The 27764-nt window shown below is 49.6% G+C and overlaps 1 protein-coding gene across 1 annotated transcript; it reads left to right on the forward strand.

Annotated features, from left to right (window-relative positions):
- ATOH8 (atonal bHLH transcription factor 8) lies at window positions 1–26476 on the forward strand. The gene is made up of 3 exons (XM_065634258.1): window positions 1–524; window positions 14482–14673; window positions 24801–26476. Exons 1-3 carry the CDS (start codon window positions 81–83, stop codon window positions 24804–24806), a joined length of 642 nt encoding a protein of 213 aa, XP_065490330.1. The 5' UTR covers window positions 1–80; the 3' UTR covers window positions 24807–26476.
- Window positions 26477–27764: the final 1288 nt, after the last annotated feature.

The following is a 27764-nucleotide window of genomic DNA, read 5'->3' on the forward strand; positions in this document are numbered from 1 at the left end:
GCGGCGGCAGCGGGGCGGCGGCAGCAGCAGCGGGAGCGGAGCGGCGGAACCACCGCTGCTGAGCGCACCCGCGCAGCGCCATGCGGAGCACGCCGCTAGCGGAGGGCGAGCCCTGGCCGCGCCTCTGCGCCGCCGAGCTGGGGGGGCTGCGGCGGCTGCGGCGCAAACACGGCTGCAAAAGTTTCCGCGTGGAGCTCAAAGTGCTGAACGGGAGGCGGACGGGGCTCCGCGCTGCCCCACCGCCGCCACCGCCACCCCCTCCCGCCGCCTCCGCTCCGCCGCCCGCCTGGGAGCCGCGCAGCTCCGCGCTCGGCGCCGCCGCCAGCGCCTTCCCCGCCGCGCCGCCGCCCCCCGCCGCCCGCCCGCCGCCGCCCGCCGCCTCCCCGCGCCCGCGGCCGGGCGAGGCGTCCGGTGTCTCTCCGGAGATCAAAGCCCTGCAGCAGACGCGGCGGCTGTTGGCCAACGCCCGGGAGCGGACCCGCGTCCACACCATCAGCGCCGCCTTCGAGGCGCTGCGGAAGCAGGTACCTGCCGCCGGCCGGGGCACCGCGGGCGGGCTGCGGGAGGCGGTGATGGTGGCGCCGGGCATCGCTTTGCAAATTCCTGCGTCCCCACCGCCCGCTGTTCGGCTTTTCCCCGGGAGGTGCTGATGGGTGCGCGGGGAGAGCGGCCGCTCCGCCGTGTGCTTGAGGCCAGCGGAGGTTAGAGCAGGAGCCTGGGACGGCCGGCTGACAGAAGGGGAAGTCGGTTCAAAATGCCTGGAAGTACCAACCCTAGAACTATGCTAACAATCAAGATAAATAAATAAGGGCTTTTGATTTGCTTGCAGTTAGAAACTTTTGGACTTTTTTTTTCCTCTTAGAGAATCACATGGAGGGAAAAATATGAAACAAACTGAGAAAGCTCTCCGAGTGAAAACAGAGGGTGGAGAGAGGCATTTGGCCAAGCCGCGGGCTGGGGTGATGCTCCTGTACCAAGAGCACGTGTTCTCGCTAGCTCTCCTGCTGGAGTGCGCTGGCCCAGAGGGACCACTGGGAATTTGGGCAGCAACATGCACCCCTTGACTTGTGTAGAGTGATTGACCCCTCAGAACCCTCGGGGTTCCCACAGCCACCTCTGAAACTTCCTGTGTGCCTCATGTCTGTCAGGGCTAGGCCAGTTAAGTCGTGGTCCTCTGCCAGGGTGTTTCCCGTGATCTTTACGGTAGCGTGTGCTTCAAGTGTGTGTGGTGCCAGGCTCTCTTGTTGAGACATCTCGGAAGTCCTCGTGGTCTTCTGCGAAAGATAATAGATAATGGATAAAATCCCTCCATCACCTCCCCAACATGTGGAAGGTGGAGAGAGATCCAGAGAAGCTGCAAAGTTCTTTTATCTTGCCCACAACGATAAATCAGCGCCCTGGCCCCTGTACTCAGCCCTATCCTTCCCTCTGTGTGTAGACACCCTGTAACAGCTCACTGATAGGCAAAGATGTGCTGTCACACTGTGCAAGCCCAGGTGTCCCGGCTTTTCTGCCTTTCCAGTAAATGCTGACGGAAATATTCCAGGTGTGTAGGAAGGAGGAGATGCACAAGGCTTGAAGGGCTGTGAGCTGCAGACGAGTCTGATCGTGAGGGATGCTGAGTATCGCCTCTCCCAGGCTGGTCCCTCCAGCCCAGTGGGAGCAGCATGGTCTCCGTGCAGGGGGGCTCACACACCCAGGCTTTTCACTGCCATCTTTCAGACATTATTTATCAGAGCCATTCCCCAAGTGTGCTCGTTTTGGGACTCAATCTTGTTTCGAGCTTAGCAGAGCTCTCCTCGTTCCCATCTCCTGCGTGATGCCTGCAGCCCTTCTCAATGACCGCCGTGTTTTGGTTAGCTGCACCCCAAGAGTTAATCCTTGCCCGTTACCCGCTTCTGCAAACAGACTTCCAGCCCCAGCCTCGATAGGAAGCACAGGCTAAGGCTGGGGTTGTATGTCAGGAGAGAACTGCTGCTGAGCATCTAAACATGAGCATTTTTAATCACCACGTGGTGGTGGGATCTGACAGCTTCTGTTATAATCACAGTAATCCAGTGTGTGCTGGATGCTGTCCCTCTGGTGCTGAGAGGCCACCCCTTATAAATGCAAACTCCAGACTTGATATATTATGTTTCTATAAGCTGCTTCCATATCTCGGTTGTTTGGCGACTGTGTGTAACGAGCTCGGAAGTGTCAGTCTAATTCTCCGTGGACAGACATCTACACCACCAAAACCGCAAGGGGAAGTAGCACTGATTTCCCAAATCACTGGCAATCTTGTTCTAGGCTGAGCCTCAAGCAGAAGTCAGGCAAGCAACAAATTAAAGCCGCACTCTTTTGGGAAATAGGCATCTCTTGAAAAGCCTCAGATTCCTGGCCTTGGCCCTGTCTCCATAAATCACTTCAGCCCTGGACTCAGCTGGGAGCGTAAAGAGCCTGGAGAACAAGTTGCTGTCCTCTCTTCCCATGAAAGCCGGTCTCTAGGGTCAGCATGGGAATATACTGGCAGAGCTGTATTCACTCTGCAGAGAGAAAGACATCATTCTCCGGGAAATGTTTGCTGCGAGGTTTTCCTAGCAATTTGCTGAGGGGTGGGCTGGCTGTCCCGACCATCATTGGATGACATTTGGATTCATTTCTCGCTGGGCTGCCAGCGGCGTGCTTGGTGCTGTACATGACATCAGGTGACAGTCAGCTTCATTGCACATACGCACGGTGCTGGCTTGTCACTCAAATCATTCACACCGGTGCCGGTGGCAGGTTTTTGAGGAGCAGTTCGGATCAGAACGTTGCTTTCCGTGACGTCTTGGTCAGCAGGAAGCGAGAGTATGGAGAGATGCATTGTAGAGGTAAACGCTATAGGGAGGCTTTCTCAGTATTCAAGAAGTATTCAAGAAGCAATTGGACATCACTATCAGACACATGGTGCGAATTCTGGGGTTGTCCTATGCAGGGACAGCAGCTGGACTTGTGGGTCCCTTCCAGCTCAGGACATTCCATGATTCTATGATTCTTGCCTGGGATAAGCACTGTCTTTGCTCATCCTCAACTGCAGGAGGCAATCCCTGCGTGCTGTTAGCCACAGACCTCGGTTTACTTCTTCTTCATTGATTATTCTTCTGTACCCTCCTTGTCATCATGTATCAGGCTCTTAAGCAGCTGGGAGGCTTCTCCTGAGGCACTGGATCCGATACCTCCATGCAGACGGGCAGGCGAGGAGCACAGGAGAGTGCCGTGCTTGCATGCAGCTGGCCCCATGCTCCTTCTTTGGGTTGGGTGATGAATGTGGAACCTCTGGAAGCAGGAACCCCACAAAGCTACCAGCACCCACACAGGCATCCCCCCTCTATACCCATGTTTGGATGCGTGGGGCTAGAGATGCCCATCCTCATGGCATGCATGAGATAAAACCCCAATGCTTGCAGGATCAGGCCCACCACAGCCATGCTGTAGGGAGCCCATCCACGCCTGGTGATGAAGAGGAGGAGGAGGAAGCCATGCTTCTCTGCAGGATGCCCTCCCCAGCTTGGAAGGCAAGCGACTGGTGTGCACCATGCTGGGCAGATGGGCTGATGGTGGCATCCCCGCGATCTGCAGCTGGGGACATACGGCGCACATGTTTCGGCTTGTGTCGGCCAGCTCTCCAGATGGCAGGAAGGGGTGGGGTGTTTTTTCCCCAGTTCTTGGTGGAGGAAGAGCCAACCACAGGCATTTCACACAAGGAGAGACTGATCTCGCTGTGTCCCTGAGCACTTAGCTGTCTCCGGCTTGCCTCCAAAGCCAAAGCCCCTTCAGAGGTGGGATGTAGACGGGCAGCTGCTGGCTCGGGAAGCTGCCAGCTGTTGGGAGAGATGTGGCGTTGCTGTTGTGCTCAGCCTTGGTGTTGGGGCCACCAGGAGCAAAGATCTCTCTTTCTCTGCATCGAGCTGCTGCTTTCACTGTAAGGACATAACACTGAAGTGGGACTGAAGAGTAGATGCTCCTGAGATGGAGCTTCTTCCTGTGAGTCTTGACACTTGTGATCTCCAGCTGCTCAGTCTGGAAGGGATTTCCTTCCCCCCAGCCCCCCAGGCATCCTTTGTCCAAGCAATCTTTCCACTGACAGTGGGCTCCTGAGGCTAACAATGTAGTTCTCAGTGGAAAACACTCTCTTGTTCTAAACCACTTTGAAATAGTGGAGATACTTCTGCTATACTTTGCTCTTCCTCTGTTGCTGCTTCTTTAGGTGTCACTGCTGGGTACTGCTCCTGTCCCCATGGCTGGGGCTGATCTCCTGCCCTTGGATGCCCTGGCAGGTGCTGACTGGCGGGTTCTTGCACCGCCCCATCTGCCCCAGGACCCCCCATAAGTGGCACAATGGGTTGTCACTTCTATCCTTTTTCTCTCCCTGCCATTGTGGGTGGTCAACAAACCCAAACATCTCTGATGCAGCCAGAGATGCAGCACTGAGCTCACAAGAAACCGAGGTCATCCCTTCCTCCATCTGAAGTGCCCTTGTGCTGGTGGATGTTCCAGTTTGCGAAGCAGTGCAACCATTCGGAGGAGACAAGATGCGACAACACCACTGCTCGTCTTCAGAGCAACTACTATCCAGACCAGACCACAGTTGCCAGCAACACTGGCTTCTTTTTTTTGTCTGCAAATTCCTTTTGGCAGCAAGGGTCTCTTACCCCACCACATCCCAAGTGTGCAACTGAACCATCTTAATGTTTGTTACAGCATGGACTTAGCCACCAGGTTTGCTCCTGGAGGCCTTGGCCAGGAGGAGACAGTGCTCTCCACCATTAGGCTGCAGCGGGCACCCATGCAAACCAACTCCCACCAGCGTATTGCATTTGCAGGAGTTGCAATCAAGCTTCTCAGCTGTGCTGACAGACCCTAAGGTGGCAGCAAACTCTCCCTCCATGGACGGAGACAACCACAGCAGCCTTCTTGATCTCGAGCCTGCCTAGGCTTGCACATCTGGTTTCTCTCTGGAGCACTGCTGTCCAGCTCCTCCTCAAGAAAGCAACACGTCGAGCCACAGCGAGCTAGAGTCCGCGCCGGGAGCAAATGTGTCCACAGACATTTAGTTTCCCTTGAAGTATATTGGCGTTTTTCTAAATCTTTTCACCACTGCATTACCAGGGTGCTCTCTGCCTTTGCAGCTGACAGCCTCGCTCTCTGCACTCCTGTGGGTTCTGGAGATATTTTAGGGTTTTACAGGGCTTTTTAGCTGCTGGAGTGGAGATTTTTTTGCCCCCCACTAACATCCTTTCACTTTTTTGCTGCCAGCATGCACGTGGCTGCTGTGGCTTGTTGTTTAATCAGTGCAGAAAAGACCCCGCTCGCTCCCGTCGAGAGTGTGGTGGGACATCAGGAGCGGCAGCCTCAAGGCCATGGGAGGAGGTTGCGTTGCTGCAGGGTGGCGTGGGGGCAAGCTGTCTGCAGGGCTTTGAAGGGACAAGCCAGGACTAAGTGCAGGCAGGGCCTGAGGCTTGAGCAGTGCCTTAGCAACAAGCCAGCGGAGGCTGAGACTATTCTGGGGATGCATCATTACACGCTCGTCCTCTCTGTGTGTCATCCCAAAGACGGCTGTGGTTTGTCACCTCTGCAGGCGGGACACCGTATGTGACCAGTGTCGCTGGCGTGTCCCCACCGCGTGGTGAGCAGGCTGAGAGCTTTTACTCCATCACCTGCTGACACCTCCCAGCCCTATTCCCAGTGATTCATTCCCACCATGATCCCACCAGCAGGAAACCCTAAGGCGTCTTAAAACCCAGCTCCTGAAGACAAACCACTCATCGAGCCCCCTGGGGGTGACAACCAGGCCGGGGGGGGTTGGCTTTGCTCCATGGTGGCAGTTGGAGAGGTGCCACTGGGCTTCGGGAGAGCTGGAGCATCCTCCAGACGTTGCTCACAACATGCGGTGCCACCACCGCGCATTGTCATCGAACAGCACCACGTTAACTGGAGCATCTTGGTGGTTTCAGCCCGTCTCGAGTGACGCTTACGGTTATTTAGAGCCCGGTTGGGGCAGAGTGGGGTGGCACTGTGGTTTAACAGCTAAGGAGGATGACAAAATACTGGCCTGAAGCAATGCAAGGGGAGAGAAAATAGGGGAGAAACCAGACAAAAGGACAAAAATCCTGAAAACAATGACTGCGTGTCACCAGGAACAAGGTTTGTTTGCTTCCTTGGCTGCTGTCTAACTGGTTTTATCCTCTGCTACAAATCCCACTCCTGTCTGGAGGTATTTGCTCTGCCTGCTGCAGCCACCCCGAGTTAACCTCTGTGTTTTCTCATGACTCCTGCTGAAATCAGAGTAAAGAGTCTGCTTTTCTCCAGCGGGATTTGAATCCAGCCTCTGCTCCCTGCCTTAATCTGCTCTCAAATTCCTCTCCGGGCTGTGGTCTCCATGGTGGGGAGGTGGGACACTTGTGGCAGAGCCCCTGGGGCTCTTTGTTCATGACCTGCCATCTCCTTAGGTCCATGCCGTGTATGTTTACAAAGTGGTATATCCCACCCCGGTCCCCTTTGGCACTGTCCCCTGTGCCAGGCAGGGATGCGGGGATGTGAACAGAGCCACGCGTGTGCTCCTCACAGCTGGGCTCAGGGCAACTCCTGGGTCTAAGCAGCGATAGCAAGGGAGTGGAAAACCCCATGGTGTCCCGCAGTGGCTGGTGACTAAAGAATCACCAAGACCAAGCTGGGGCTGGTGTAATGCCACTAGCTCCGGTTGAGCTTATTTTCCTCTTCCTCAGGTGAATTGGACCCATTGGACCTCAGAGATGGAGATGATAGCTACTAGTGTAACCCAAGAAAGGGAAACTACAGCTCTTGGGGGTAACTCCTTCTAGAGGAGATTTTCTGTGTCCAATGTCCCTGGGATTTATTTTGTGATACCCCAGTAGTCTTCTGCATAGTTATTGAGAGTTGGTTCAAAGCGCCTGCAATAAGAAGTTTGCTGCTGCCCAGCAATGTAATATATTTTGTGCATGATACTGTGAGTGTGTGTTATGTGTCCTGAGGATGTGCAGGAGGCTTTGAGGGTAGAAAACATCCGGGGATAGTGCAGGAGGACTGTCCAAAATGGAGCAGAGCCAGACCCAGGGCAGCATCAGCCAGACTGCCGTTTGGAAGGGATCCCCGGGGTGAACTCACCCAGCACCACACCTAGGTTTTGTTTGGAGGAAGCCAATTCATTCACTCCAAGGAGTGAACTCATGTTTTTGCAATGTGAGCGATGGGAGAGCCAGGAGCTGGGAGGGAACCGGGAGCTGGGTTATTTGACAGCGTGGACCCACCCGAGAGTCAAAGGCGCCTCGGTCGAGACGTTGTGCTCCCGCCTGCATGATGCTGCTTTTGTTCTTGTTGGCTTTTTTAAGTTAGGTTTGGTCCCTGGCTGGATGCTTGGCTGCCTGTGGGAAGGCAGGGATGGGGATTTCTTTCAAGCTGCTGTGATTGCTTTGCTAGCACGGGGCTGCCTGGTCCGCACCACCACAGCCTGGTGGCAGGGAAACAAGAGCCTCCCACGCCTGTGGGATGAAGTAGCTGCCCATCGCTGGCTGGAACAAAGCTCTGTGGAGCATCTGACACCGTGACACCCACAGATCAGGCCCTTCTCCAAAAGCACTGCCCTGAGGACCGTGCCATTTACCCACAAAGCAGGATCAGGCCTCGCTAGGTTCAAAGCAGTGCTGTGCTGCCCCAAATCACAGAATCACAGCATAGTTGGGGTTGGAAGGGACCTCTGGAGATCACCCAGTCCAACCCACCTGCTAAAGCAGGTTCAGCAGAGCAGATCACACAGGAATGTGTCCAGGTGGGTTTGAATGTCTCCAGAGAAGGAGACTCCACAGCCTCTCTGGGCAGCCTGTTCCAGGCTCTGGCACCTCACAGGAAAGAAGTTTCTCCTCATATTCAGATGGATCCTCCTGTTTCAGTCTGTGCCTGTTGCCCCTCATCCTGTCGTTGGGTACAACTGGTCTGGTCCATCCTTTTGACACCCAGGTCCAGTTCAGTGTAGTGAGCAACACTGGTATGAAGGAGGCGTCAGTAGAAGCTGCTGCTGTGCCATGGGCAAGAGAAGAGGTATTAATATTTGGGAAGCAGGGCCATGCATCAGGCTCTGCTGCTGCACGTGAGAGTTGTCTTGCAGGCAACAAGGCTGCCTGTCTGGTAGGTGCAAGTTGCTTCATGGCTCTTAACCACGCGCCATGGTTCTCCTGGGTCCTAAGTTCAGGCATTCCATGGAAACTGTCTGCTTCCATGGTGACATTACTGCAATCGCCAAATCCACCCACTGATAACCAACTGCACTGAAGGGATCTGGCAGGACTGTGAAGGGATGTCCCAGCAATGCTTGCAGACTTCTCCATCATCATCATCCCACCTGGGATGTTAGGAGGACTCAGGGCATGTAGCTGTCAAGAGCAAGGTAGGGATGCTGAGTCCCTTGCTGGTGAACCTGAACACACCAACTAGTTCATCAACCAATGGGTCCCCCAAAAAGTAGGAGGACACGTGTTCACCTCCACCCTGGAACTGGGTGGAAAGAAAAAGGCTGGTTCCAAACCCTTCTGAAAAACACTCCACAATGTAACACATCTTGAAAACAGGTGATGATCATCTGGACAAGGCCTTCAGCTCATTAAGGCTGTTACTCATAGAATCACAGAATGGTTTGGGTTGGAAGGGACCCTTACAGATCATCTAGTCCAACCCTCCACTATGGACAGAGACATCTTTCACTAGATCAGGTCACCCAAAGACCTGTCCAGCCTGACCTTGAACACTTCCAATGATGAGGCATCCACAACTTCTCTCTTCCTCCCAGTATCTCCACAGACACCAGCCCTGGAGATACTTCAGGATGGTGAGAGAGGCAGGAGAGAGGCTTCCCCTGCTCTCAGTGGTCCTGCTGCCCCAACCTGCCACCTTTCCCCCGAGGTGCCTTAACCCTGGGAAACATCTGACTCACCCTGGGGTAGAAGCAGGGATGTACAAGAGCCAGAACTATTAAGCACTGGACATTTATATGAACCTTCTGGAAATATTTTTGGCAGGAGGCGCAGCACAAACAATGAGATGGTGCAGTTGCGCTGCATGTTCAGATGTGGGGAAGAGGCAGCCAAATGCTCTCCTGGGGGGAGGACCCTGATGTGTTTTATCTCCCAGCATAAAGATAAACCAGATGAATTAGCAGACAGGTAAATTCAGCAGCTTATTGTGGCATGTTGTGGAGGACTGAGTTGTCAGGAGGGCTTAGCTTACACTTCATCGCAAACATGGATGTTTCTCTGCCTCGGAGCCATCCCATCCTCCCTGCTGTGCCCAGGGGGGCCCGATTCTGCCCTGTATGAGCATCACATGGAGGGGATCTATGCAGGTCTGTGCTGCTACATTCCATTTCTAGCATGATAACAGTGAGGTCTGGACCCCCAGCACCTGACGCCCTTCTTCCTTCCAGCATTTTCATGCAGCGTAAGAGCAGAGTGGACTTGGCTTTACACACGTTATCTGTACAGATCCAGAGGATGTTTATAGAAAATACACCTTATTAATGAGGACAGAGCTACCTGGCCACAAGCTCAGTGGTGTGAACTGGCTTAAGTCCGTAAGATGCTCCTGGTTGTTCTCCACAGACGCATTGTGGTGAACATGCCTGGTACCCTCGTACAGTAGGGGTGGTTATTGTACCCTCTCATCCATCTTTTTCTCAAGTTGTTCCCCAACCTCATCCCGCAGTCTCCTTTCCTGTTGTGCCCTGGGTGAGAATCAACCCCAAGACCATGTCTTTGGTGGATGACAGTGACCCTCCAGGGAGCTGCAGCAATGTTCTGCCTTCCCCGAGAGGACTGGCTGTGGGCCCAGCACTGCTCCGGTCAAGGTCACAGCAGATTTCCCACAGACATCAAAGGAAGCATCTTTGGTCTTCCAAGGGCGCTGCCTCTGAATCACAGACGTCAAGGATGGAAGAGACCTGTTGGGTCACATGCCGTCCTATCTTCCTGCCAAAGAAAGGCTCTCCTGCACAGAAATACGTCTCGAGAGCGTGCATCTTGCATTGCTTCAGCCCCTGCCAGGCTGGGGATCGCTGGTAAGACCCATGAGACTCTGCAGAGCCCTTCAGAGACACAACCAACAAACATCGTCTGGCCGAAGCCCTGGTTCCTGCTGGTCCCAGCCCACTGCCGTGCTGGTCTTCCAAAGCCGAGGATGGGGCCAGTATCTTTTCCTTTCTAGCAGACAGCTGCATTCCTTCGGATCAGTGTGAAATTTCAGTTGCAGTTCCTTTCTAATTCCTTTTAATCACTGCAAATATTGCAGGCAAGATGGTGAGCTGCACTGCCGCTCGCCAGAAATCAGTGAGGTCAGATAAGGGAAATATTTTCATTAACTGCATGGGAACTTGAGCTCTCCTCTGGTTCACCCCCGGCTCTGAGCAGACCTTCTCAGCTCACATCTTCACAGGTTTCCCACCAAAGCACTGACGTCTGTTTGACTCAGGTGTGATGAGCAAGAAGGTAGTAGAAGGGAAGGGCTTGGTGTTCAGCAGGAGCACGACAGATGCCTGTTCGCATTGCACCCTGCCGAAAATCTGTGTAGCGCAGACCCCACGGGAGCTGCAAGGGTTACACCAGCATCAGGCATTTTTCCCATTTCTAAGACACTTGCTTTGGTTTGGGTTGGATTTTGGAGCTTTCTGGGCATCCAGGTGTGTCACCCTTCACTCCAGCTTGTGCAAATCTGTCCCCTTTTCCCTGCTGGCTTTATGTTAAAGAAGGGATAAAACCAAAGTTCACTTTCTTCCCCGCCACTGTTTGGGGAAGCTTTGGATCTGGATCTGAACTAAGTGGCTCATTCCTCTCTCAATTTCCCATGTTTAATTCAAAAGGAAACATTAAAATGGCAGGAGCTGAGCCAAGACAGGGAGGGTTCCTACAAAACAGTTATTCTAACACCGTTACCATGGCAAAAACTCTTATCTCCTCACGTTGGTGCTCCGCACCCATCACGGTAGGATCTGAGCTGCACAAGGTGAACCCCTTCCCCTGGACACACGGGGCGGCTCCAGTTTGGACTCGCATGTGGCAATAGTGTTGTGTAATCCCAGTCGAGGGTTTTGTCAACTCTGTTAGCACTGAGATCTTTCTTGGAATTTGTAGCAAACATGTCCTACAAAACCGTTTGGGGTTTGTTTTGTTTCTTTTTTTTTTTTTTAATAAAAACAAAACACAAAAGAAAGAGAGCAAAACAGATGAGGAAAAAAGACATTACCCTGCCTTCTTGTGTTGTAACTGGACAGCGTCTGTGAATCAGCCTCAAGGATTTCACGGTCTATTTTCCTTCCACTTGGTTAAACTTCCTCCTTGCTCTAATTCCGAAATTATTCCCACATTTCACTGAATCTTCCCATTTTAGTTTCCGTCTTACTTTGGTCTTTCATGCTGCTGTTTGGTCTGGGATCTCCACTGTTCTTGTTAAATTGGTGCCGAAAGAGACTTCGGTGTTTCTGCTGCCCTGAGCTCTTGCTTTCAAAATAACTCTGGGCTTGTTGCATCTGGGTGCCAGGTATTATGGTCTGAGGGCATAATGCTGGCATAGAACTGAAGGCCATGATTTAAAGAGACATTTTGTCAGGCAAAAAGAGGCCCTTTGTGCCACCAGACTCCAACCATTTCCAGCTATGCCTCTGATCTACTCCGGAGCGATGGGGACAACACTTAGCCTTGCCCTGTCCTCCACTTCCAGCTTTGCAAAGAGAATCTTACGGGGTGTATCTGGAATCCTGTGGGACACCTAGTGCTGTTTGCAGCAGGAGGGACGTGGGACTGGCTTTGTCTCTTTTGGGTTTGTGTTACCAGCAGAGAAGTTTCTGCTCCATCCAACTGCCACCGGAGGTCAATGCGCTGGATATTCCCAGAGAATAGATTCCTTGCCTCCTCAGGGGTATCAGTAACAGATGATGTGTATGGAAAAAGTCCCTTTGAAGCTTGTTAGCTTGCTTCAGGAGAGGTTGGATACTGCTGGGCACCTCAGCTCTGTCATACAAGCTAAAGGGTCCCACTGCCTAAAATTGTGACTGCGTGAGCTGTGCTGCTCAGTGTCTTCATAAATGACCTGGAAAGGTGGGTGAGCAGTGAGGTAGGAAGTTTGTTTGCAATACTGCAGCAAAATGTACAGATATTTGCTAAAGGCATCAAGGATAAGAAGAACTACAGAGAAACCTTATGACTTTTTATACTGAGGGTGGTGAAACCCTGGCCCAGGTTGCCCAGAGAGGTGGTGGATGCCCCATCCCTGGAGACATCCCAGGCCAGGCTGGACGGGGCTCTGAGCAACCTGAGCTGGTGCAGATGTCCCTGCTCATGGCAGGGGTGGCACTGGATGAGCTTTGAAGGTCCCTTCCAACCCAAACTATGCTATGATTCTATGACTTTGAGTGACTAGGTAATAATACGGCAGATTAAATACAATGTGGGTAAAGTGAAGTGATGCTAATGGGAAAAACCATACCAGATTCCACATACAAAATGACAGACCTTGAGCTCACCATAAACTCAGGTGAGAGAGACCTCAGGGTTTCTCTAGATGGTTCAATGGAAATCTCAGGTCAGTGCCTGGTAGTGGTAACAAATCAAATCGGGAGTGATCAGAAAAGGAATATTAAGCAAAACAGAGAACACCAACATCTGTTAGAAAAATACACAAGAGCACCCGCAACATGAATACTGCATGTTGTTCTGATCCTTCCAGCTCCAAAAGGACATGTAGGATGAGGAAACGTTCAGGAAACAGCAGCAAGGGTGATCAGAGTGATGGGATGGCTTCCACACAACTGTCAGCTAAGGAGGTTTGGTCTTTTCCTTCTGGAAAACAGGCAGAAGAGATGATGGAGGGCTGAAAATGTGATTCGTAGAGGAAATGAATAAAGATCCATTGTCGTCTGGTACAAAAACTGGGGAACCTCAAGTGAAGACCCTAGGAGCTAAGTTCAGAACCATCAAAAGAAGAACCTTGTTATATACAATGGGTAGAAAACTTTGCAAAAGAATGTTGCTGGTGCTAAAAGTTGAAAGGGTTTCAGCTTACCAGGCCCATGGACAAAAAGATCCATCATGGGTTGGCAAATACGGAGGAGGCACACCTAGCTGAGGTCATGGATCTGATGTTAGTTGGCAGAATACTTGGGGAAATCCTATATATGCCTGAGCTGCTCAGCTCCTCCCTTGACATCTGCATATGGCTGCTGTGGAGTTCGTGGAGGGGTGAGCCCATCTTACCTTATGTAAATTCAGGGACATCACTCCAGAGATGAGCCTGGCTTTGTGTCTCTGCGGAGAAAAGAGAAGCTAGCGCGTGAGCAGGGCAAGAAGTGTTAAAAAATCTCCAATCCTAAGCAGAGTGTGACACCCTAGAGGGATGAGGAGGATGGAGACTGGTATGGAGGCAGATGGTAGAGGGGCATTGAGGCATTCTGGTGGTTGCTGTGGTATGAAAACGTAGATTGACAGGCGGTCAGACGGCCCGAGTGGATAGGATGGATTTCAGATAAGTGCCCAGCTCCAGTTTCCCATAAGCAGTAGACTCTTGTGCATTAAAGGCTGAAAGACCTTTAGCAATTTTGAAAAGTAGTGACAATTTTGCAGACTACTGCCTGTTGAACTTCCATCTCTCATTAAGCTGGACACGTCAAAGTTGTGCGCCTAAAATTGAGCACGTACATAGTATTTTGCTGGACTTCTATTGACAAGCAATCTTCTGCAGCAAGAAATGCATAGAGTTCAGTTATTTAGACACATGCTGTTTAGTTTGAATTGTCTGAATGTCTCACATTACACTAGAAATCTTTGAGGGTAAAGAAATAAATTGCATAAGATACGTCCAGAGCCCTGAACCAGGCTCTGGTTCGGTCTCTTCTGGGAGGTGAGGTACCATGATGGAGTGTTGCAGCAGGTAGGAATTACTGCCTCCAGGTCCTGTTCCTACAACAGCATCGTGGTTTTGTGTGGGCTAGAAGTCATGATCGATGCTGTTGGAGTGCAAAAGCACCCGATTGCGATACAGTTGCTCATACCCTCCTTATTGCCTTATTCTGCAAGAGCTGTGATGGCATTGGAGCTACTTGCGCGGTGTAAGTTACTCAAGATGAGTAGCCGGGTGGCATGAGGGTTGCAGATTTTGGAGAAAAACGAGGCATCCAGGCAGCGAATCAAGCAGCAGGCAGACGTCCCGGGCCGTATCCTGCCGTCGTGTTTTAAGCAGAACAGCCCCGCTGAAATCAAGAGGCTTCGTGCTGCTTTCATCCCTGTGGAGATCAGCGGGGGAGTTCTTCTTAAAAACCTGTTGGGACCATATGGCCTTTTATCACTAGAGTTCCTATTTATGTTAAAAAACACTAAGAAAATAACCTACAGTTGTTTTGTCATGCTTCGAGCAAGATATTTTGTTTATCTGGCCTAATTTTTTTTTTTTCCCTGTTACCCTTTCTAGGTTCCCTGCTATTCTTATGGTCAAAAGTTGTCCAAACTGGCCATCTTGAGAATAGCCTGTAACTATATCCTTTCCCTGGCCAGACTAGCAGACCTGGATTACAGCGCTGACCACAGTAACATGAGCTTCTCTGAATGCGTGGAGCAGTGCACTAGGACCTTACAAGCAGAAGGAAGATCTAAAAAAAGGAAGGTATGTTACAGCCTCCCCTCACTGCCCCCCAAATAACGGTAAAAGTTACAAAAGGAGAAAAAAAAAAAATCCAAAGCTTTTTCCTTCTTTTTTTCAACCTCTTGAAATTTTTCTGATTTTTTTTTTTATCCCTTGCCTTTCTGTCTTGCTTTTTCTCCTTCATCTCTCTGATCTTGTAATAACCACATTCCTCCCTAATCAAAAGCTTTTCTCTCCTTCTGGTCCTCCGCACCGGGCTCTTCCTCTCGTTAGTCGCCCATCGTGTGTTTTAACACGAGCATGATCCTATTAGAGTCATCTCGGGGCTGTTATTTGTTAAACCAAACCAACCTCGAGTCGCCTTTTGGAGCCCATAAAACACGGTCGCCTGCCTGTGTTTTCTGTTTTGTTTAATTTAACACTTATCTCCAAGAAAAATCACCCGACAACAACAACCAAAAAAAAAAAAAAGTAGCTAATGGAGACATTGTATGTATAAACACATTAGTAAGATGTATGACCTGAAGGACGTGTGGGTATCTTGAGGAAACAACGTTAAATCTAATTACGCCTTGCATTCCTTTAGGTTACTTAACACTGAACCAATTAGGTGAAATCATCGTCAAGCGGCGGGAGGAGGAAGCCGAGCGTTCTGCCAGTTTTCCTCTCAGAGAGTGACATGGGTGAATTAGAGGGGTGATTGATGTCTTTGTTCGGGCTTTTATGACAAAAAGAGTTTTGTAAACTCGAATTGAACTTCCCCCTGCTTTGCGAGCTCGCTTGTCAGGCGGGATAATAAATCAGTGGGATTTTAATGGATGAATGGGCAGCTAAGCCGGGGAGCAGGCTCCTTCCCCAGTGTCATTAAGATCTGCCTCTGATTCGGGCAGGTTTCCTCACTTTTCCTCCTCTTTAGCCCAACAAATCATCCTGCAGAAATTCGGTTTATAAATAAACACAGTAGCACACTCCTCGTCGCTTCCTCTCGCTGTCACGGGCCGTATTTATGTCCTGGGAGCAGCAGTGCCAGGCGGGGACACAGCGCTGCTCGCCCACATCTGACGGCACCAGTTGAAACTGGGAGATGCGGGGGGAGCTTCTGGGCATGGCCCGAAATTGGGGGTTCATTGTGGGGTCCGTAGTGCCGCAGGCGGTGGTGTCCCAGGGACACTGATGTGATGCCACCAACCCTAGGGTGAGGTGAGAGTTGGGTCTTGAGTCCCCTCCCCGAGTCAAAATGGGGGAAAAAATAGGGATGAGCACCCTTTGGGGGCTTTGGTAGATTGCTAATTTGGTTTTATATTCCCTCCCTAAACTGAGATGGGAGGAAAAACAGGGATGAACATCCTTTTTGAGGCTTTGGCAGATTGCTAGTTGGGTCTTAGGTTCCCTCCCCAAATTGAGATGGGGGAGAAGAAAGGGATGAACATCTCTTTTGGGGCTTCAGCAAATTGCTGGTCTGGTGCTCAGGCTTTGGGTGCTCAATGGGCTGAGACCCATTGTCTTGGCTTATGTAAACCAACGCAAGCTTAAAAGACAGAAAACACGAAGCCAGATTTCAAGTGGCCCCAAATCCCTGGGTGTTCACATCTGAGGGTTAGGGCTAGGCCCACCCTGGATTAAAAAAAAATAAATGAAGAATTAAAAGTCTGACATTTATGGCGTTTGTTTGTCACCAAAGGAAAATCTGCCTTTTCTCCACATTCTTGCAGGACACCCACCCTAACCCTTCTTGAAAGGCCCTGTCCAAAAAGAAAGCCAGGCTTTGTTAGCCAAGGCAGGGTCTCAGTCCCTGTTCTGCCTTGTTGTTCTTTCTGGAAAGTGTCTTGCAAATGCATTTCTGTCACTTGGGAAGACCAAGTTTAGGGCAACCCAAGAGCCTGTGGATTCCACTGGCTGACAGGTATCATTTTATTTCAAGCAATATTTGCTCAGTTGATCACAAGAGCACGTTCAGCTGATAATGAAGGTAAGACCAGTAGGTACTCCGGAGTAACAGCAGTAATTCCCAGTGGACAGAAGTGGGGATGCAAAGCTGGGGTTGGGAGGACTCATCCTGTATGTGCCTTTCTCCTTGAACCAAGAGAATCAATGGCACAAGAGAGGGAAATGCTGTTGTTAGAGGGAAATTACAGATCCAGGATGGCCGTGCATGAGAGATCCGAGCTCTAGATGTCAGGTGGCACGAAGGGATGTCTCTCCTGGGGGGTCTCGCATGGGCGGCTGGATGAGGATACAATGGCTTGGCCCAAAGTCACCACTGCTTCATTAATTTTGAAATCGGCACGTTTTTTTCTAAGCTGTGTGTGTTTTTAATCAGGTCTCCAAAACCACTGCTCGCTGAGCAGTTCCTCTGAATTATTGACTTTGGGGTGGTGGTTGTATTTTTGTTTTTGGTTTTTGAGTTTCCTTTTTTTATTCTCTCTTTTAAAAAAAGAGAAAAATCACAGCAAGCCTGAAGGCAGACCTCCACTCTTCAAGCTGTACCATTGGGTCCACAGCACCCTTATCTCCTGTCATCTCCATTTTATTGTGTGTCTGCCTCTATCGCTTGCTCTCTCAGCTCTGTGATTGCAATGTGCTATGGCACCATGAGCTTTTCACACAAAAAAGTAGCTGGTTGGAGTTTGTTTTGGCAGGCAAGGGCTCCAGATGTTGTGTTCGCTGGATTGTGCATTGCCTTTTGCTTTGTTTTTGAGGGCGAATTTTCTGCTGTCCCTAATGTTAGGTTGTTATTCGGACTTTGCTGTTGCAATAGGAAATTTAATGGGGTGGGATTTTTCCCCCTTTTCCACTCCATTGTGTTAATTAGAAAAGTTGGCTTTAGCCTTTCAAACTTGGCGAGGGAAAAAAAACAACAACTCCCCTTTCCAGTCCTAACTGTGGTTCTATGGTGATTTTAGTTGTTGCAATTGAGATTTGACTGAGGGTGTTTGGTGACGGGAGATCTCATTTATAAGCAGCCAAGGGGCTAATTGAAGGGCTTCAAATACATTTTCCTTTTTTTTAAAAAAAAAAAAGACTGCATGAAGGAGTGGTGAATTCTGATGATAGTCTCCGTTTTTTAAAGCTGACTTTTGCTTGGTAATACAAATGACCTGGAATAAGCCTTGCCCTTCACCATGCACACAAGATTTGCATGAGAGTTGGGGTGTTCAGCCTGGAGAAGAGAAGGATCCGGGGAGACCTTATTGCGGCCTTTCAGTGCTTAAAAGGGGCCGATAAGAAAGATGGGGACAGACTTCTTAGCAGGGCCTGTTGCGATAGGACAAGGGGTGATGGTTTTAAACTAAAAGAGGGGAGATTCAGGCCAGAAATGAGGAAGAAATTTTTTACCCTGAGGGTGGTGAGAGCCTGGCCCAGGTTGGCCAGAGAGGTGGTGGATGCCCCATCCCTGGAGACATCCCAGGCCAGGCTGGACGGGGCTCTGAGCAACCTGAGCTGGTGCAGATGTCCCTGCTCATGGCAGGGGGGGCACTGGGAGAGCTTTGAAGGCCCTTTCCAACCCAAGCTAATCGATAATTCTGTGATTCTGTGTCTTGCTGGGACCACCCTGATGTCCTGGGAAAACAAGGGGATCTGGCTTGACTCCAGCCAAGATCCTCCAGCAGCGCTGGGTGACAGGAGGTGGATCAGAAAGGGGAGTCCCCATTTCCTCTGTCCTGCTGTACCCCATTTCTGCACGGGACACGATCCCGACAGGCCAGAGGTCATCTGAAAGCCTCACATGGATTTTGTAGGGTTTCAGGTCCAGCCTGCTGTTTGCACAGCCTCTTTTTATAGCTTTTCCCCACTGGGCCAAATTCTGGTGCCCTGCAGGAAGGCAGCGTTATGGCTCGGGGTAGCGTTCGGGCTGTAGGGGTAGCAGGGTGCACAGCAAGGCGCTCTCCCAGGAGACTGGTGTTTCTGTGAGTGCGGAGCTGTGCACCGCAGCCCCCCACATCCCCCAGCCCCGCAGGATCTGGCCCCCGAGGCTACAGGGCAGCCCTGACCCAGCCACCGGGCGGCACAACCACAGCCCTTCAGTCTGCGCGGGGCAGGATCCAGCCACTAACAAATACCCCACAAAACACACCCAGCACCGAACAGAAAACCTCGAGCGCTAAAAAAAAAAAAACACAAAAAAAACCCCCCACCACACACAAAAACCAACCAAACAAAAAACACACACGCAAAAAACACACACCAAAAAGAAAAACAAAAAACAAACAAAAAAAAGCCAACACCAAACCCCCATGACAAGGTTTCTCCTTTTATCTTTTTCCTTTCCTTTCCTTTCCTTTTTCTCTTTCCTCTTCCTTCTCTTTCCTCTTCTCTTTCCTCTTCTCTTTCCTCTTCTCTTTCCTCTTTTCTTTCCTCTTTTCTTTCCTCTTCTCTTTCCTCTTCTCTTTCCTCTTCTCTTTCCTCTTCTCTTCTCTTCCCTTCCCTTCCCTTCCCTTCTTTTCCTTTCTTCTCCCTTCCTTTCCTTTCTTTTTCTTTTCCTATCCCTTCCCTTCTCTTTTCTCTCCTCTCCTTTTTTCCTTTTCCTTTTTCTTTTTTATTTTTCTTTTTCTTTCTTTTCCTTTTCCTTTTCCTTTTTCTTTTTCTTTTTCTTTTTCTTTTTCTTTTTTCTTTTTTCTTTTTCTTTTTTCTTATTTTTCTCTTTCTCTTTCTCTTTCTCTTTGTCTTTGTCTTTCTCTCTTTCTTTCTCTTTTTCTCTTTTTCTTTTCCTTCCCCCCTTTGCTTTTGATTAACCCTCGTACTAGGCAGCAACATCACCGCAGCCATGGGAGCTAAGCTGGAGCAGGGAGCGACGGGTGAGGGATTTTTTTTTTTTTTTTTGCTTCATCCTCCCCCCGTCCCGGCTCTTCTGGCAGTCGCAGACTCCAGATGTTCGAAGCGCGAGCTGGGAAGTCCTGCTGGCGCCACTCGGGGCAGAGGGCAGGGGAAAGGCACGCGAGCTGGAACCCGGAGTACTCAGTCACTGCAGGACTTGGCGCATTCCCCAGCTCGCTGCTGGCACATTCCCCGGCTCTCTCCTGGCCATCTGTTCCAAAAAAACACTTTCAGAACCTCATCATCACTCAGGATACAACACTGCGAGCAGCTGTTAGCGAGGCAGAAGGAAAAAAAAAAAAAAAACACACACACACATATAAAAAAAAAAACCACCCAAACCATGCGAAAGGTCTCTTTGTGAGAGAGGAAACTGGGTTATGAATAACAGGCGAGCAGTTGGAGCTCAATAAAAGTTTTCAGCTGGAATTTAGTTTCTTGTTTTTGTGCCTGTGTGTGGATGCGCACAGACGCAAGGAATTAAAAATTCAAAATTTTATATACATATATATATTCCCCAATAATTAAATGATATAGAAGCATACATGGAATGAAAAGCCACTCTATTTGTTACAGTCTGCTGCACTAAAATGGCTCGCATTATGGATGTAATTATTGCATTATATAAAATAGCTATTGTGGTGTTCTGCCGTGCCTTGATGTTGCCTTGTTGCTACTTTGCTAAAAGCAGAGCTCACACTGTAGGTTACCCTTATTCCCACTGAAAAATTCGAAGGAGGACGTTCTGTGGGTGTATTTACTTGCAGGAGTGAACAAGTCAAGGTTTTATACTGTAAAAGAGAAATGGTAGCGGCAGGCTTGATTTGTATGGCATCAAAACCATTCACTTGGAGCATATTTTTTCTATAACACTATATCATGAGTCATGATTTATTTAGACAGAGCCCCGAGATAAAGCCACAACTCCCAGCCCCTCGTTTGCGCGGATGATCCTGGCTGCCGAGACTTGCCGTTATTGATCATCTGATATTGATTCTTGTAACACATTCGGAGCCAGCACAGTAAAAATCTTGATGATCCGCATGGCATTTCTTCCCGTCCTGTGCGGGACGGGGGGGTCTAATAATGAGGTTCAACCTCCCTTTCTCTGCAGTTTGACTCAGCAGAGGTTCTTATTTAAAAATAGCTTCATTTCCCTGCTAGGACTCGCCGGCGAGAGCGGGCAGCCAGCCAGTCTGCTTCCCCACAGCCGCCGGCTCCGCGCCCCGGGGAGGAGCTGGACCACAGGAGAGCAGGGACCTGCTCCCAGCCGTCCGTCTGTCTGCGGGACAGCGGGATGGCAGCATCCCGGGGGGGGCCCTGGCCGTGAGTTTTCACACCTGGGGAACAGAGCTGATTAAATATAAGGCAGCAAGGGGGTCACAAGGCTGTGTAAGCACCGTTAGAGGAGTCCTGTGCTTATCGCTTGTGTTAGGTATGTCATAGAATCATAGGATAGTTTGGGTCGGAAGGGACCTTCAAAGCTCATCCAGTGCCCCCCCTGCCATGAGCAGGGACATCTGCACCAGCTCAGGTTGCTCAGAGCCCCGTCCAGCCTGGCCTGGGATGTCTCCAGGGATGGGGCATCCACCACCTCTCTGGCCAACCTGGGACAGGGTTTCACCACCCTCAGGATAAAAAATTTCTCCCTTATGTCCAGCCTGAATCTCCCCTCTTTCAGTTTAAAAGCATCACCCCTTGTCCTGTCGCAACAGGCCCTGCTAAAAAGTCTGTCCCCATCTTCTTATCGGCCCCTTTCAAGCACTGAAAGGCCGCACTAAGGTCTCCCCGGAGCTTCTCTTCTCCAGGCTGAACACCCCAACTCTCTCAGCCTGTCCTCCCAGCAGAGCTGTTCCAGCCCTCGGATCATCTTGGTGGCCTCGTCTGGACCATCTCCAACAGGTCCATGTCTTTCCATGTCCCCACAAGCTGAAAACAGCAGTTGCAAATGGCGCAGAGGTGTGAAGCTAAAGGCTCGTGATAAGTTCATGAGCAAGTTGAACCAACGCTGGGAAGGGAGGCAGCAACAGCTACATGCATCCCCAATGGCACTGCACACCCTGTGTTGGCCTGTTGAGGGTTTGAGCATCTGTACTTCAAAGAGCAGGGCCAAAAGCTTTTTCCTGCCAAAGGAATGTGGTGCGGCACCCTGTGTTGCAGAACAGAACCCAAAATTCACTTTGGTTTCAGGGATGTTGGAGCAGCTGCATGCAAAGGCTGGGGCCGGAGATCTGCTCCTGCGGTGGGAGCAGGCTCCCAGTGTAGGCTCCATTCCTCTGTAGCAAGGGTATATACCAAGAATAGGGTAAGAACCACCCCACAGGTATCAGGTAACTACAGCAAAAGGAAAATGTGCACAGAAGAGACAGGAGAAGGCCCTGGAACAAAGGCTGACTCATTTCCAGAAGTGCTTTGATTTATAGAGATTGAAATGCTCCGGGATGCTGCAAACTCACCAAGGTCATTGGGCCAGTTGTCAGATTCAAGAGCCTTGGGAGTTCTGATATTATTAGTTTAAAGCAGACCCTGGTTAATAAATCTGTCTTCAGAACTCCTGGCTGGAATGGAAAGAGGTGGAGGGGGGAAGGAAAGGAGCCTGTTCCCACCTAACATAATCCATGGCCAGCATCAGGCAGCACCTGGGGACCGACCAAGCGGTGCCAGCGAGGTCTGCTGAGATCCTCTGTCACATTCGCCCAAGTAGTAAGTGATAGGACAAGAGGAAATGGCCTCAGGCTGCACCAGGAGAGGTTTAGATTGGATATTAGGAAAATTTTCTTCACCAAAAGGGTTGTCAGGCATTGCAACAGCCTGCCCAGGGAAGTGGTGGAGTCACCATCCCTAGAGGGGTTTAAAAGACTTATAGATGAGGTTCTTAGAGACATGGTTTAGTGCTAGAGTTAGGTTAAGTTATGATTGGACTTCATGATCCTGAGGGTCTCTTCCAGCCGAAGTGATTCTATGATTGCAGAGGGATCTCTCCGTTTCCATTTTCTTTGCCTCAAAGGTATGGCATGATTGCCCTTACCAGTCCTTGGCTGGTTTGCACATATTGCCTCTTGCTCCCCCTGGCCGATATTCCCCAGTTGCAAAGATTTCAGAGCAGAGACCTGCTGCCCAGGTTCCTCTTTGCGAAACCATCCTGCTTCCCAAAACCCACCAATGCTTTTTATCAGTATCGAGCACCCTGAACGGAAGCAGGAGGTGTTAGTTGCAATCTCAAGGTCCTGTTTGTTCAGCACTTTAAAGAGCACCAGAGGCACAAGAGAGGGGACTGGGGACCCTGTGACTCTGGTGGCTTTGGCTTAGGGCATGAGGCTGCTATTGCTCAGTAATTCATTCCTGCAGTGGAAAAGGTTTTGCTGGCTAAGATCGCTGTTCCAGAGAGGAATGGGGGGGATTTGTCTCTCTACTGTCTTTGAATATTAATGAGAGTGGTCATTGCTTCCCTCCTTTTTCTTCTTTTGCATTTTCTTTCCATGTGGGATAAATTAAACAACCGACTTTTCTATTACAAGTTACTAATACGTGTTATTTATTGTTGGAAAATAATTTTAAGGGATTCCCAACAAAAATGTTTGTGATACAGAAGGCTATTTGTCACTCTCCCACCTAAACCTCATTTATTCAAAATCCCAAATCCCAACTAAGGCCTTGAATTAGGGCAATAGTTTCTACATTCTTTCTGAGCAGCACTAGGAAGTGTCTTACAGCCAGCAGAGACACCTCCTTATTGATAACAATTGCAATAACGAGCTCTGTTTTCAGATTTGGCGTATGCCAGATGTGAAGAGTTCATTATTGCTCAGGTAGGAGAGCACGTGGTGTGGGCTGGGAGCGATGGGGTGGTGTTCACCTGCGGACTTTGTTATGGCTGGGATGCAGCCATCGCACAGCTCCATCCTGTCCTCCAGCAGAGCTTCATGGCCAAATGCCTCCTCCACCGTATCCATATGTTCTGACCCCAACCCAGGAATCCAGCAGAGACCAGCATTGTTTGCATAGAGGATGACCTGAGCCCTTTCAGCAAAATTCTCTTATGGGGGGAATCCTGATGGTCCTGGGGCAATCCTGTGCTTCCCAGGGTCTGCACTTTGCCAGCGTGGATTTGGGGTCCCATTGCCTGGCAGGAATGCTCAGTTGTGATGGTTGATTTCACAAGCAGCTGCCCTAATGATAGTAATGAAATAAATAAAATTAAATAAATAAAATTGAATTAATGAAATAACATAAAACAAAACATCAGCCTCCTAGTGATATTTTATACCTCAGTGTTACAGTATCCAGTAATGGAAAAGGAGAGGCAGTACAGAAACAAAATGGATTGAGGAAAAATACGTTTTCAAGCCAAGCCTTAAGGAGTTTGACCTTTTAAGGACTGTCAGAAAGACGGCTGATCCGTCCAGGGAATTGATGACCGTGTCCAAAGGGCCTTCAGAGGCCATACTGCACCCTGAAGGGCTCTTAAATCCACTGGCAAAAAGCAAGAAACAGTGGTTGGACGCAGTAAATGGGATCTCATTTCCAAGTTTCTGATTCCTGAGTTACTTAAAGAAGGATTTAGAAGCCCACGTGATGAAGGCAGTTTGGCTAGCAGAGATGTGATCTCACAAAGGAGCAGGCCCTGAAGACTTCACTCTGTTTTGAACTATGCTAATGATTGTTTGTGGGATATTCACGGGGCTTATTTTAATGTTAGAGGGGCTTTAGATGAGTTTTCTCCCTGTCTGAATCTGCTGCGCTTTGGAGTTGTGCATTTTCCGAGGGTCCGGCCAAAATACTCTGTAACCAAATGTGCTCACGTACATCTGCCACGGCCGTGACTTGCAGGGGATGCACGGGCAGGAGGGACAGGTTGCAGTCCTGCAGGCTGGGAAGTCGCGAACACAGAAAAGTAAATACAATCACTAAAATACAGAAATAAACCCCATATCCTGCACAAACCCACTCGTCCCAACTCCTTTGCTTTCCCCCTGTAATACTAAGATTGGCTTCTGAAGCTGCAGGTCTTGTCAAAAGCAGGTGTTTGCCATAATTTCTATTTTTTTTTTGCAGCAGCAGCAGCAGGAGCTGGAGCCAGCACCTAATTACCTGGTTGCATTTCTTCCCCAAACCTTCCTCGTCCCCTCTCTGCCAGTCCCTCTGCTCTGTGTGGCCTCTGGCCACCCTTGTGGCATCTACAGGTGGTTGCTCTGCAAGCCCACCCCTTAGCAGGTCCCATGGCCGGTGGTCCCTGGGGACACCCCAGCCTGCGTCAACGATGGTCATTCATGCAAGGACTTGCCAGGACACCATGTGTTCACTGTTCTGACGGTGCATCTTTCTCTTTCCAGGAGTAATAACCAGGAAGGGAGGATTCAGAGAGCTTCCAGCCAGAGTTACATCTGTTCTTGGCAAAGGTTGCACAATCCAGGTGAAGACTGCAAGCAGCTTTTTTGCAGAAGCCCCTTTTTGAGATGACGATTGGCCAAGGAACTTTCTTAACCTCTGGAACAGAAAGGAAAAAAGGAAAATAAACAAAAAGGACAGGGACGCTTCCTATTGTTGTTAAGCCAGCCACCTTTTAGTACGTGCAATTTATTTAGCACTTTTCCCTTTGCTTAACTGGGAAATGTTACCCTCTCAGCTCATGTGTACAGTAATTTGTTGTTGTCGTTGTTGCTGTTGTGCCAAAGATTTGATGGAGCTTCTACACTGTGTCTTATTTTTGCCTTAACGTTAAATCTTTGAGCCAAAGAAAAGTCAGAGGTGCCATTCAGGTGGTGGCGAGCAGGCCAGCCAGCTGTCACTGACAGATCTGAATTTCTGAATCCTTCTGTGAGTCGCCTCTTATTTCTCCTGCCTGCACTTTGCCTCCAGCCTTGGAGCCGGCGTTCAGTGTGGGCAAGAACTGGGACAACACCAAAACATGCTTCAGCGTTCAGGTTTACTTCTTTATTTGAGCTACTCCATAGTTCTGCCTTTTGGGCAATATTCCAGCATTCGTGCTTGTGTGATACATCCACGGGATAGAAATACTGACACAAAGTGAGAGCTGAAACAGGAGCTATGATTTTTTTTTTTTTAATAAATAAATAAAATTAAATAAGCAAAAGCTAAGTGCCATGTAAAGAAAAAAAAAAATCAAAAGAAAGTTCAGCTAGGCAGAATGAAATGCAGCAAGACAATTCAGCGGGCGTTTGAGTTTTGTGAAGTCATTTTTTCCATGGGGTTTTTCAAGTGGTCAGAAACCCTTGTAATGCAAAAGCATTTGAATCCTATACTGTACCTTTCACTTCAAATTGAAGTAAAAAAAAAAAGAAAAAAAGAAAAAATTGAGAAACGCTTGGAGTAAGCAGACTTTATAGGTAATGCAGTTCATATGTAAAACATCTGCTAATGACAGGAGGATAGAGCTCTGTGTTCAACTGAAAAAAAAAAAAAGTGTTTCCAAACCAAGGAGATGACCATATTTTGTTTCCCACTCAAGGGGGAAGGTTATTTGCAAAGCCAGATTTGCATCCTGGCTACATCTGTGTAAATCAGGTTCCCGGGTGTCTGACTTACTCCAGTCTGAATCCAGCCAGGCATCACTGGGCGCTGTGGAGGGTGAGGGGCTGTGGACAGGAATAATCTGTTTTACTGACATGAATATAGAACTTGAAGTCCTTGGTGCCTTCCTGTTTATTGCCCAAGCTCAGCAACTGTCAGATGAACACCGAGCTGGGGAGCCGGTCTGCTAAAGCTGAGCTCAGCGGAGCAGGGTCTCGGTCTAAGGGGAGCCAGGCTGCTCACTGCCGAGTCGCCTGGTCCAGGCGGGGATGGGCAAGATCCCGTTGAGGATGCTCGAGATGTCTTCTACTGGATTCCTGGGACACGTGGGGGACTGGGGTGTCCAGGCCCCCTCCCAGAAGTTCATTATATTGCCCGCCCCTCCACCCTCACCGCCGGTCATTATTAGCAGCCCAATAAAATGCATTTTTAGATTGTCATTTGTATTTCTTTATTAAAGCACAGTTTTGAACCCTGTCTTTTGGTATATATGTTACGGCCAGCTTTTTAGCTTATAAAAGAGAGAGGGGCTGAGCTCATGGACTGCAGGAAACACTCCCAGGGGTGTTTGCACACATGTCAAACTGTTGGGTTGAAATTGCGTTTGTTTTTGAGAACCGGTAAGTGGCTGGATGTCATGGATGTGGCCCAGCCCCAGAAAACAGTGAGAGAAAGGGAACTGGAAGTCAGTAGGAAAAAAAAAAATCACTGCAAGATGACCTAAAGGAGGAACTGCAGGTCTCGTATGTGGCCATGCTGCAATTCTCCCACCTGGGTTTTGAGCAAGAGCAATAGGGACAACCTGGGATTGTCCCCACCCTGGCACATGCAGGCTACATTGCAAAGCCGGGGGCTAAGGAAACCCTGTGAGCATTTTTGTCTTTCTTTGAGCAGCATCCAAAATTCACCCGGCATTTTTAATTTGAGAAATACTTTGATAACTTTTGTTACCAGTTCTGCAGTGGCTCTTGGTTTGTGAAAGTTAATAATTATCAGTAAGACAAGATCTGCAGGGAGAGCCAGTGATACAACACTGCTGATGTTCTTTATTTACCTTTTTTTCCCCTTTCAATCATTGTTGATAGATAAGAAATTTTCTGCAAACACATCAGTCACAAGCTGGGCATCATCATCAGGTTGCGATTGGGGCTTTAGGTCACGCAATATTATTTGTCCCAGTGATTAGGGAAGCATTAACTCTTGGGACCAAGTTGCTCATGTACAAATTCCCAAATTCACTTTTCTTAAACATGCCCCATGATTCCCACCCTACTACTGCCCTTCAGTAAATGCAGGCAGAAAGATAGCTGTTAAAGTTTTAAAAACATTTTGGTTTGCTTGGTTTAAGTGAGCAAGGCACTGCAAGAGGCTGCGTAGATGCTTTTGCATCCCAGCGAGAGGAACGGCAACGCAAACCCCTAACGCTGCCCTGTGCTTCCTGGCCTCGCTCCACTAAACGCCGGCAACAAGACGGAGAATAAATTTTTTCCAAAGGGTAGCAAACGCGTGAGTTTGAACACTCTAGTGTAGGTGATGCTCTGCTTTCTTGGCCGGGCACACAGCCAGGGTCAGGCAGAGCCAAAGCCTTTGCTCCTCCTTGGCACCAAGCCCCAGCTCCACATTTTGGATGGGAGGGCACAAGAGCCCCGGTAACACAGCCCCCATGTAGGGCAATTTGCAGGAGCTCAGCTGACCATAATCCATCATAAGACAAAGGGGAGAAGATGTTTAGTTGGGGTTTTTTTTCCCAGATCCTGAATGCTGTA

The sequence above is a fragment of the Caloenas nicobarica genome, chromosome 4 (assembly GCF_036013445.1).
Source record: "Caloenas nicobarica isolate bCalNic1 chromosome 4, bCalNic1.hap1, whole genome shotgun sequence".
NCBI classification, from domain to species: domain Eukaryota; kingdom Metazoa; phylum Chordata; class Aves; order Columbiformes; family Columbidae; genus Caloenas; species Caloenas nicobarica.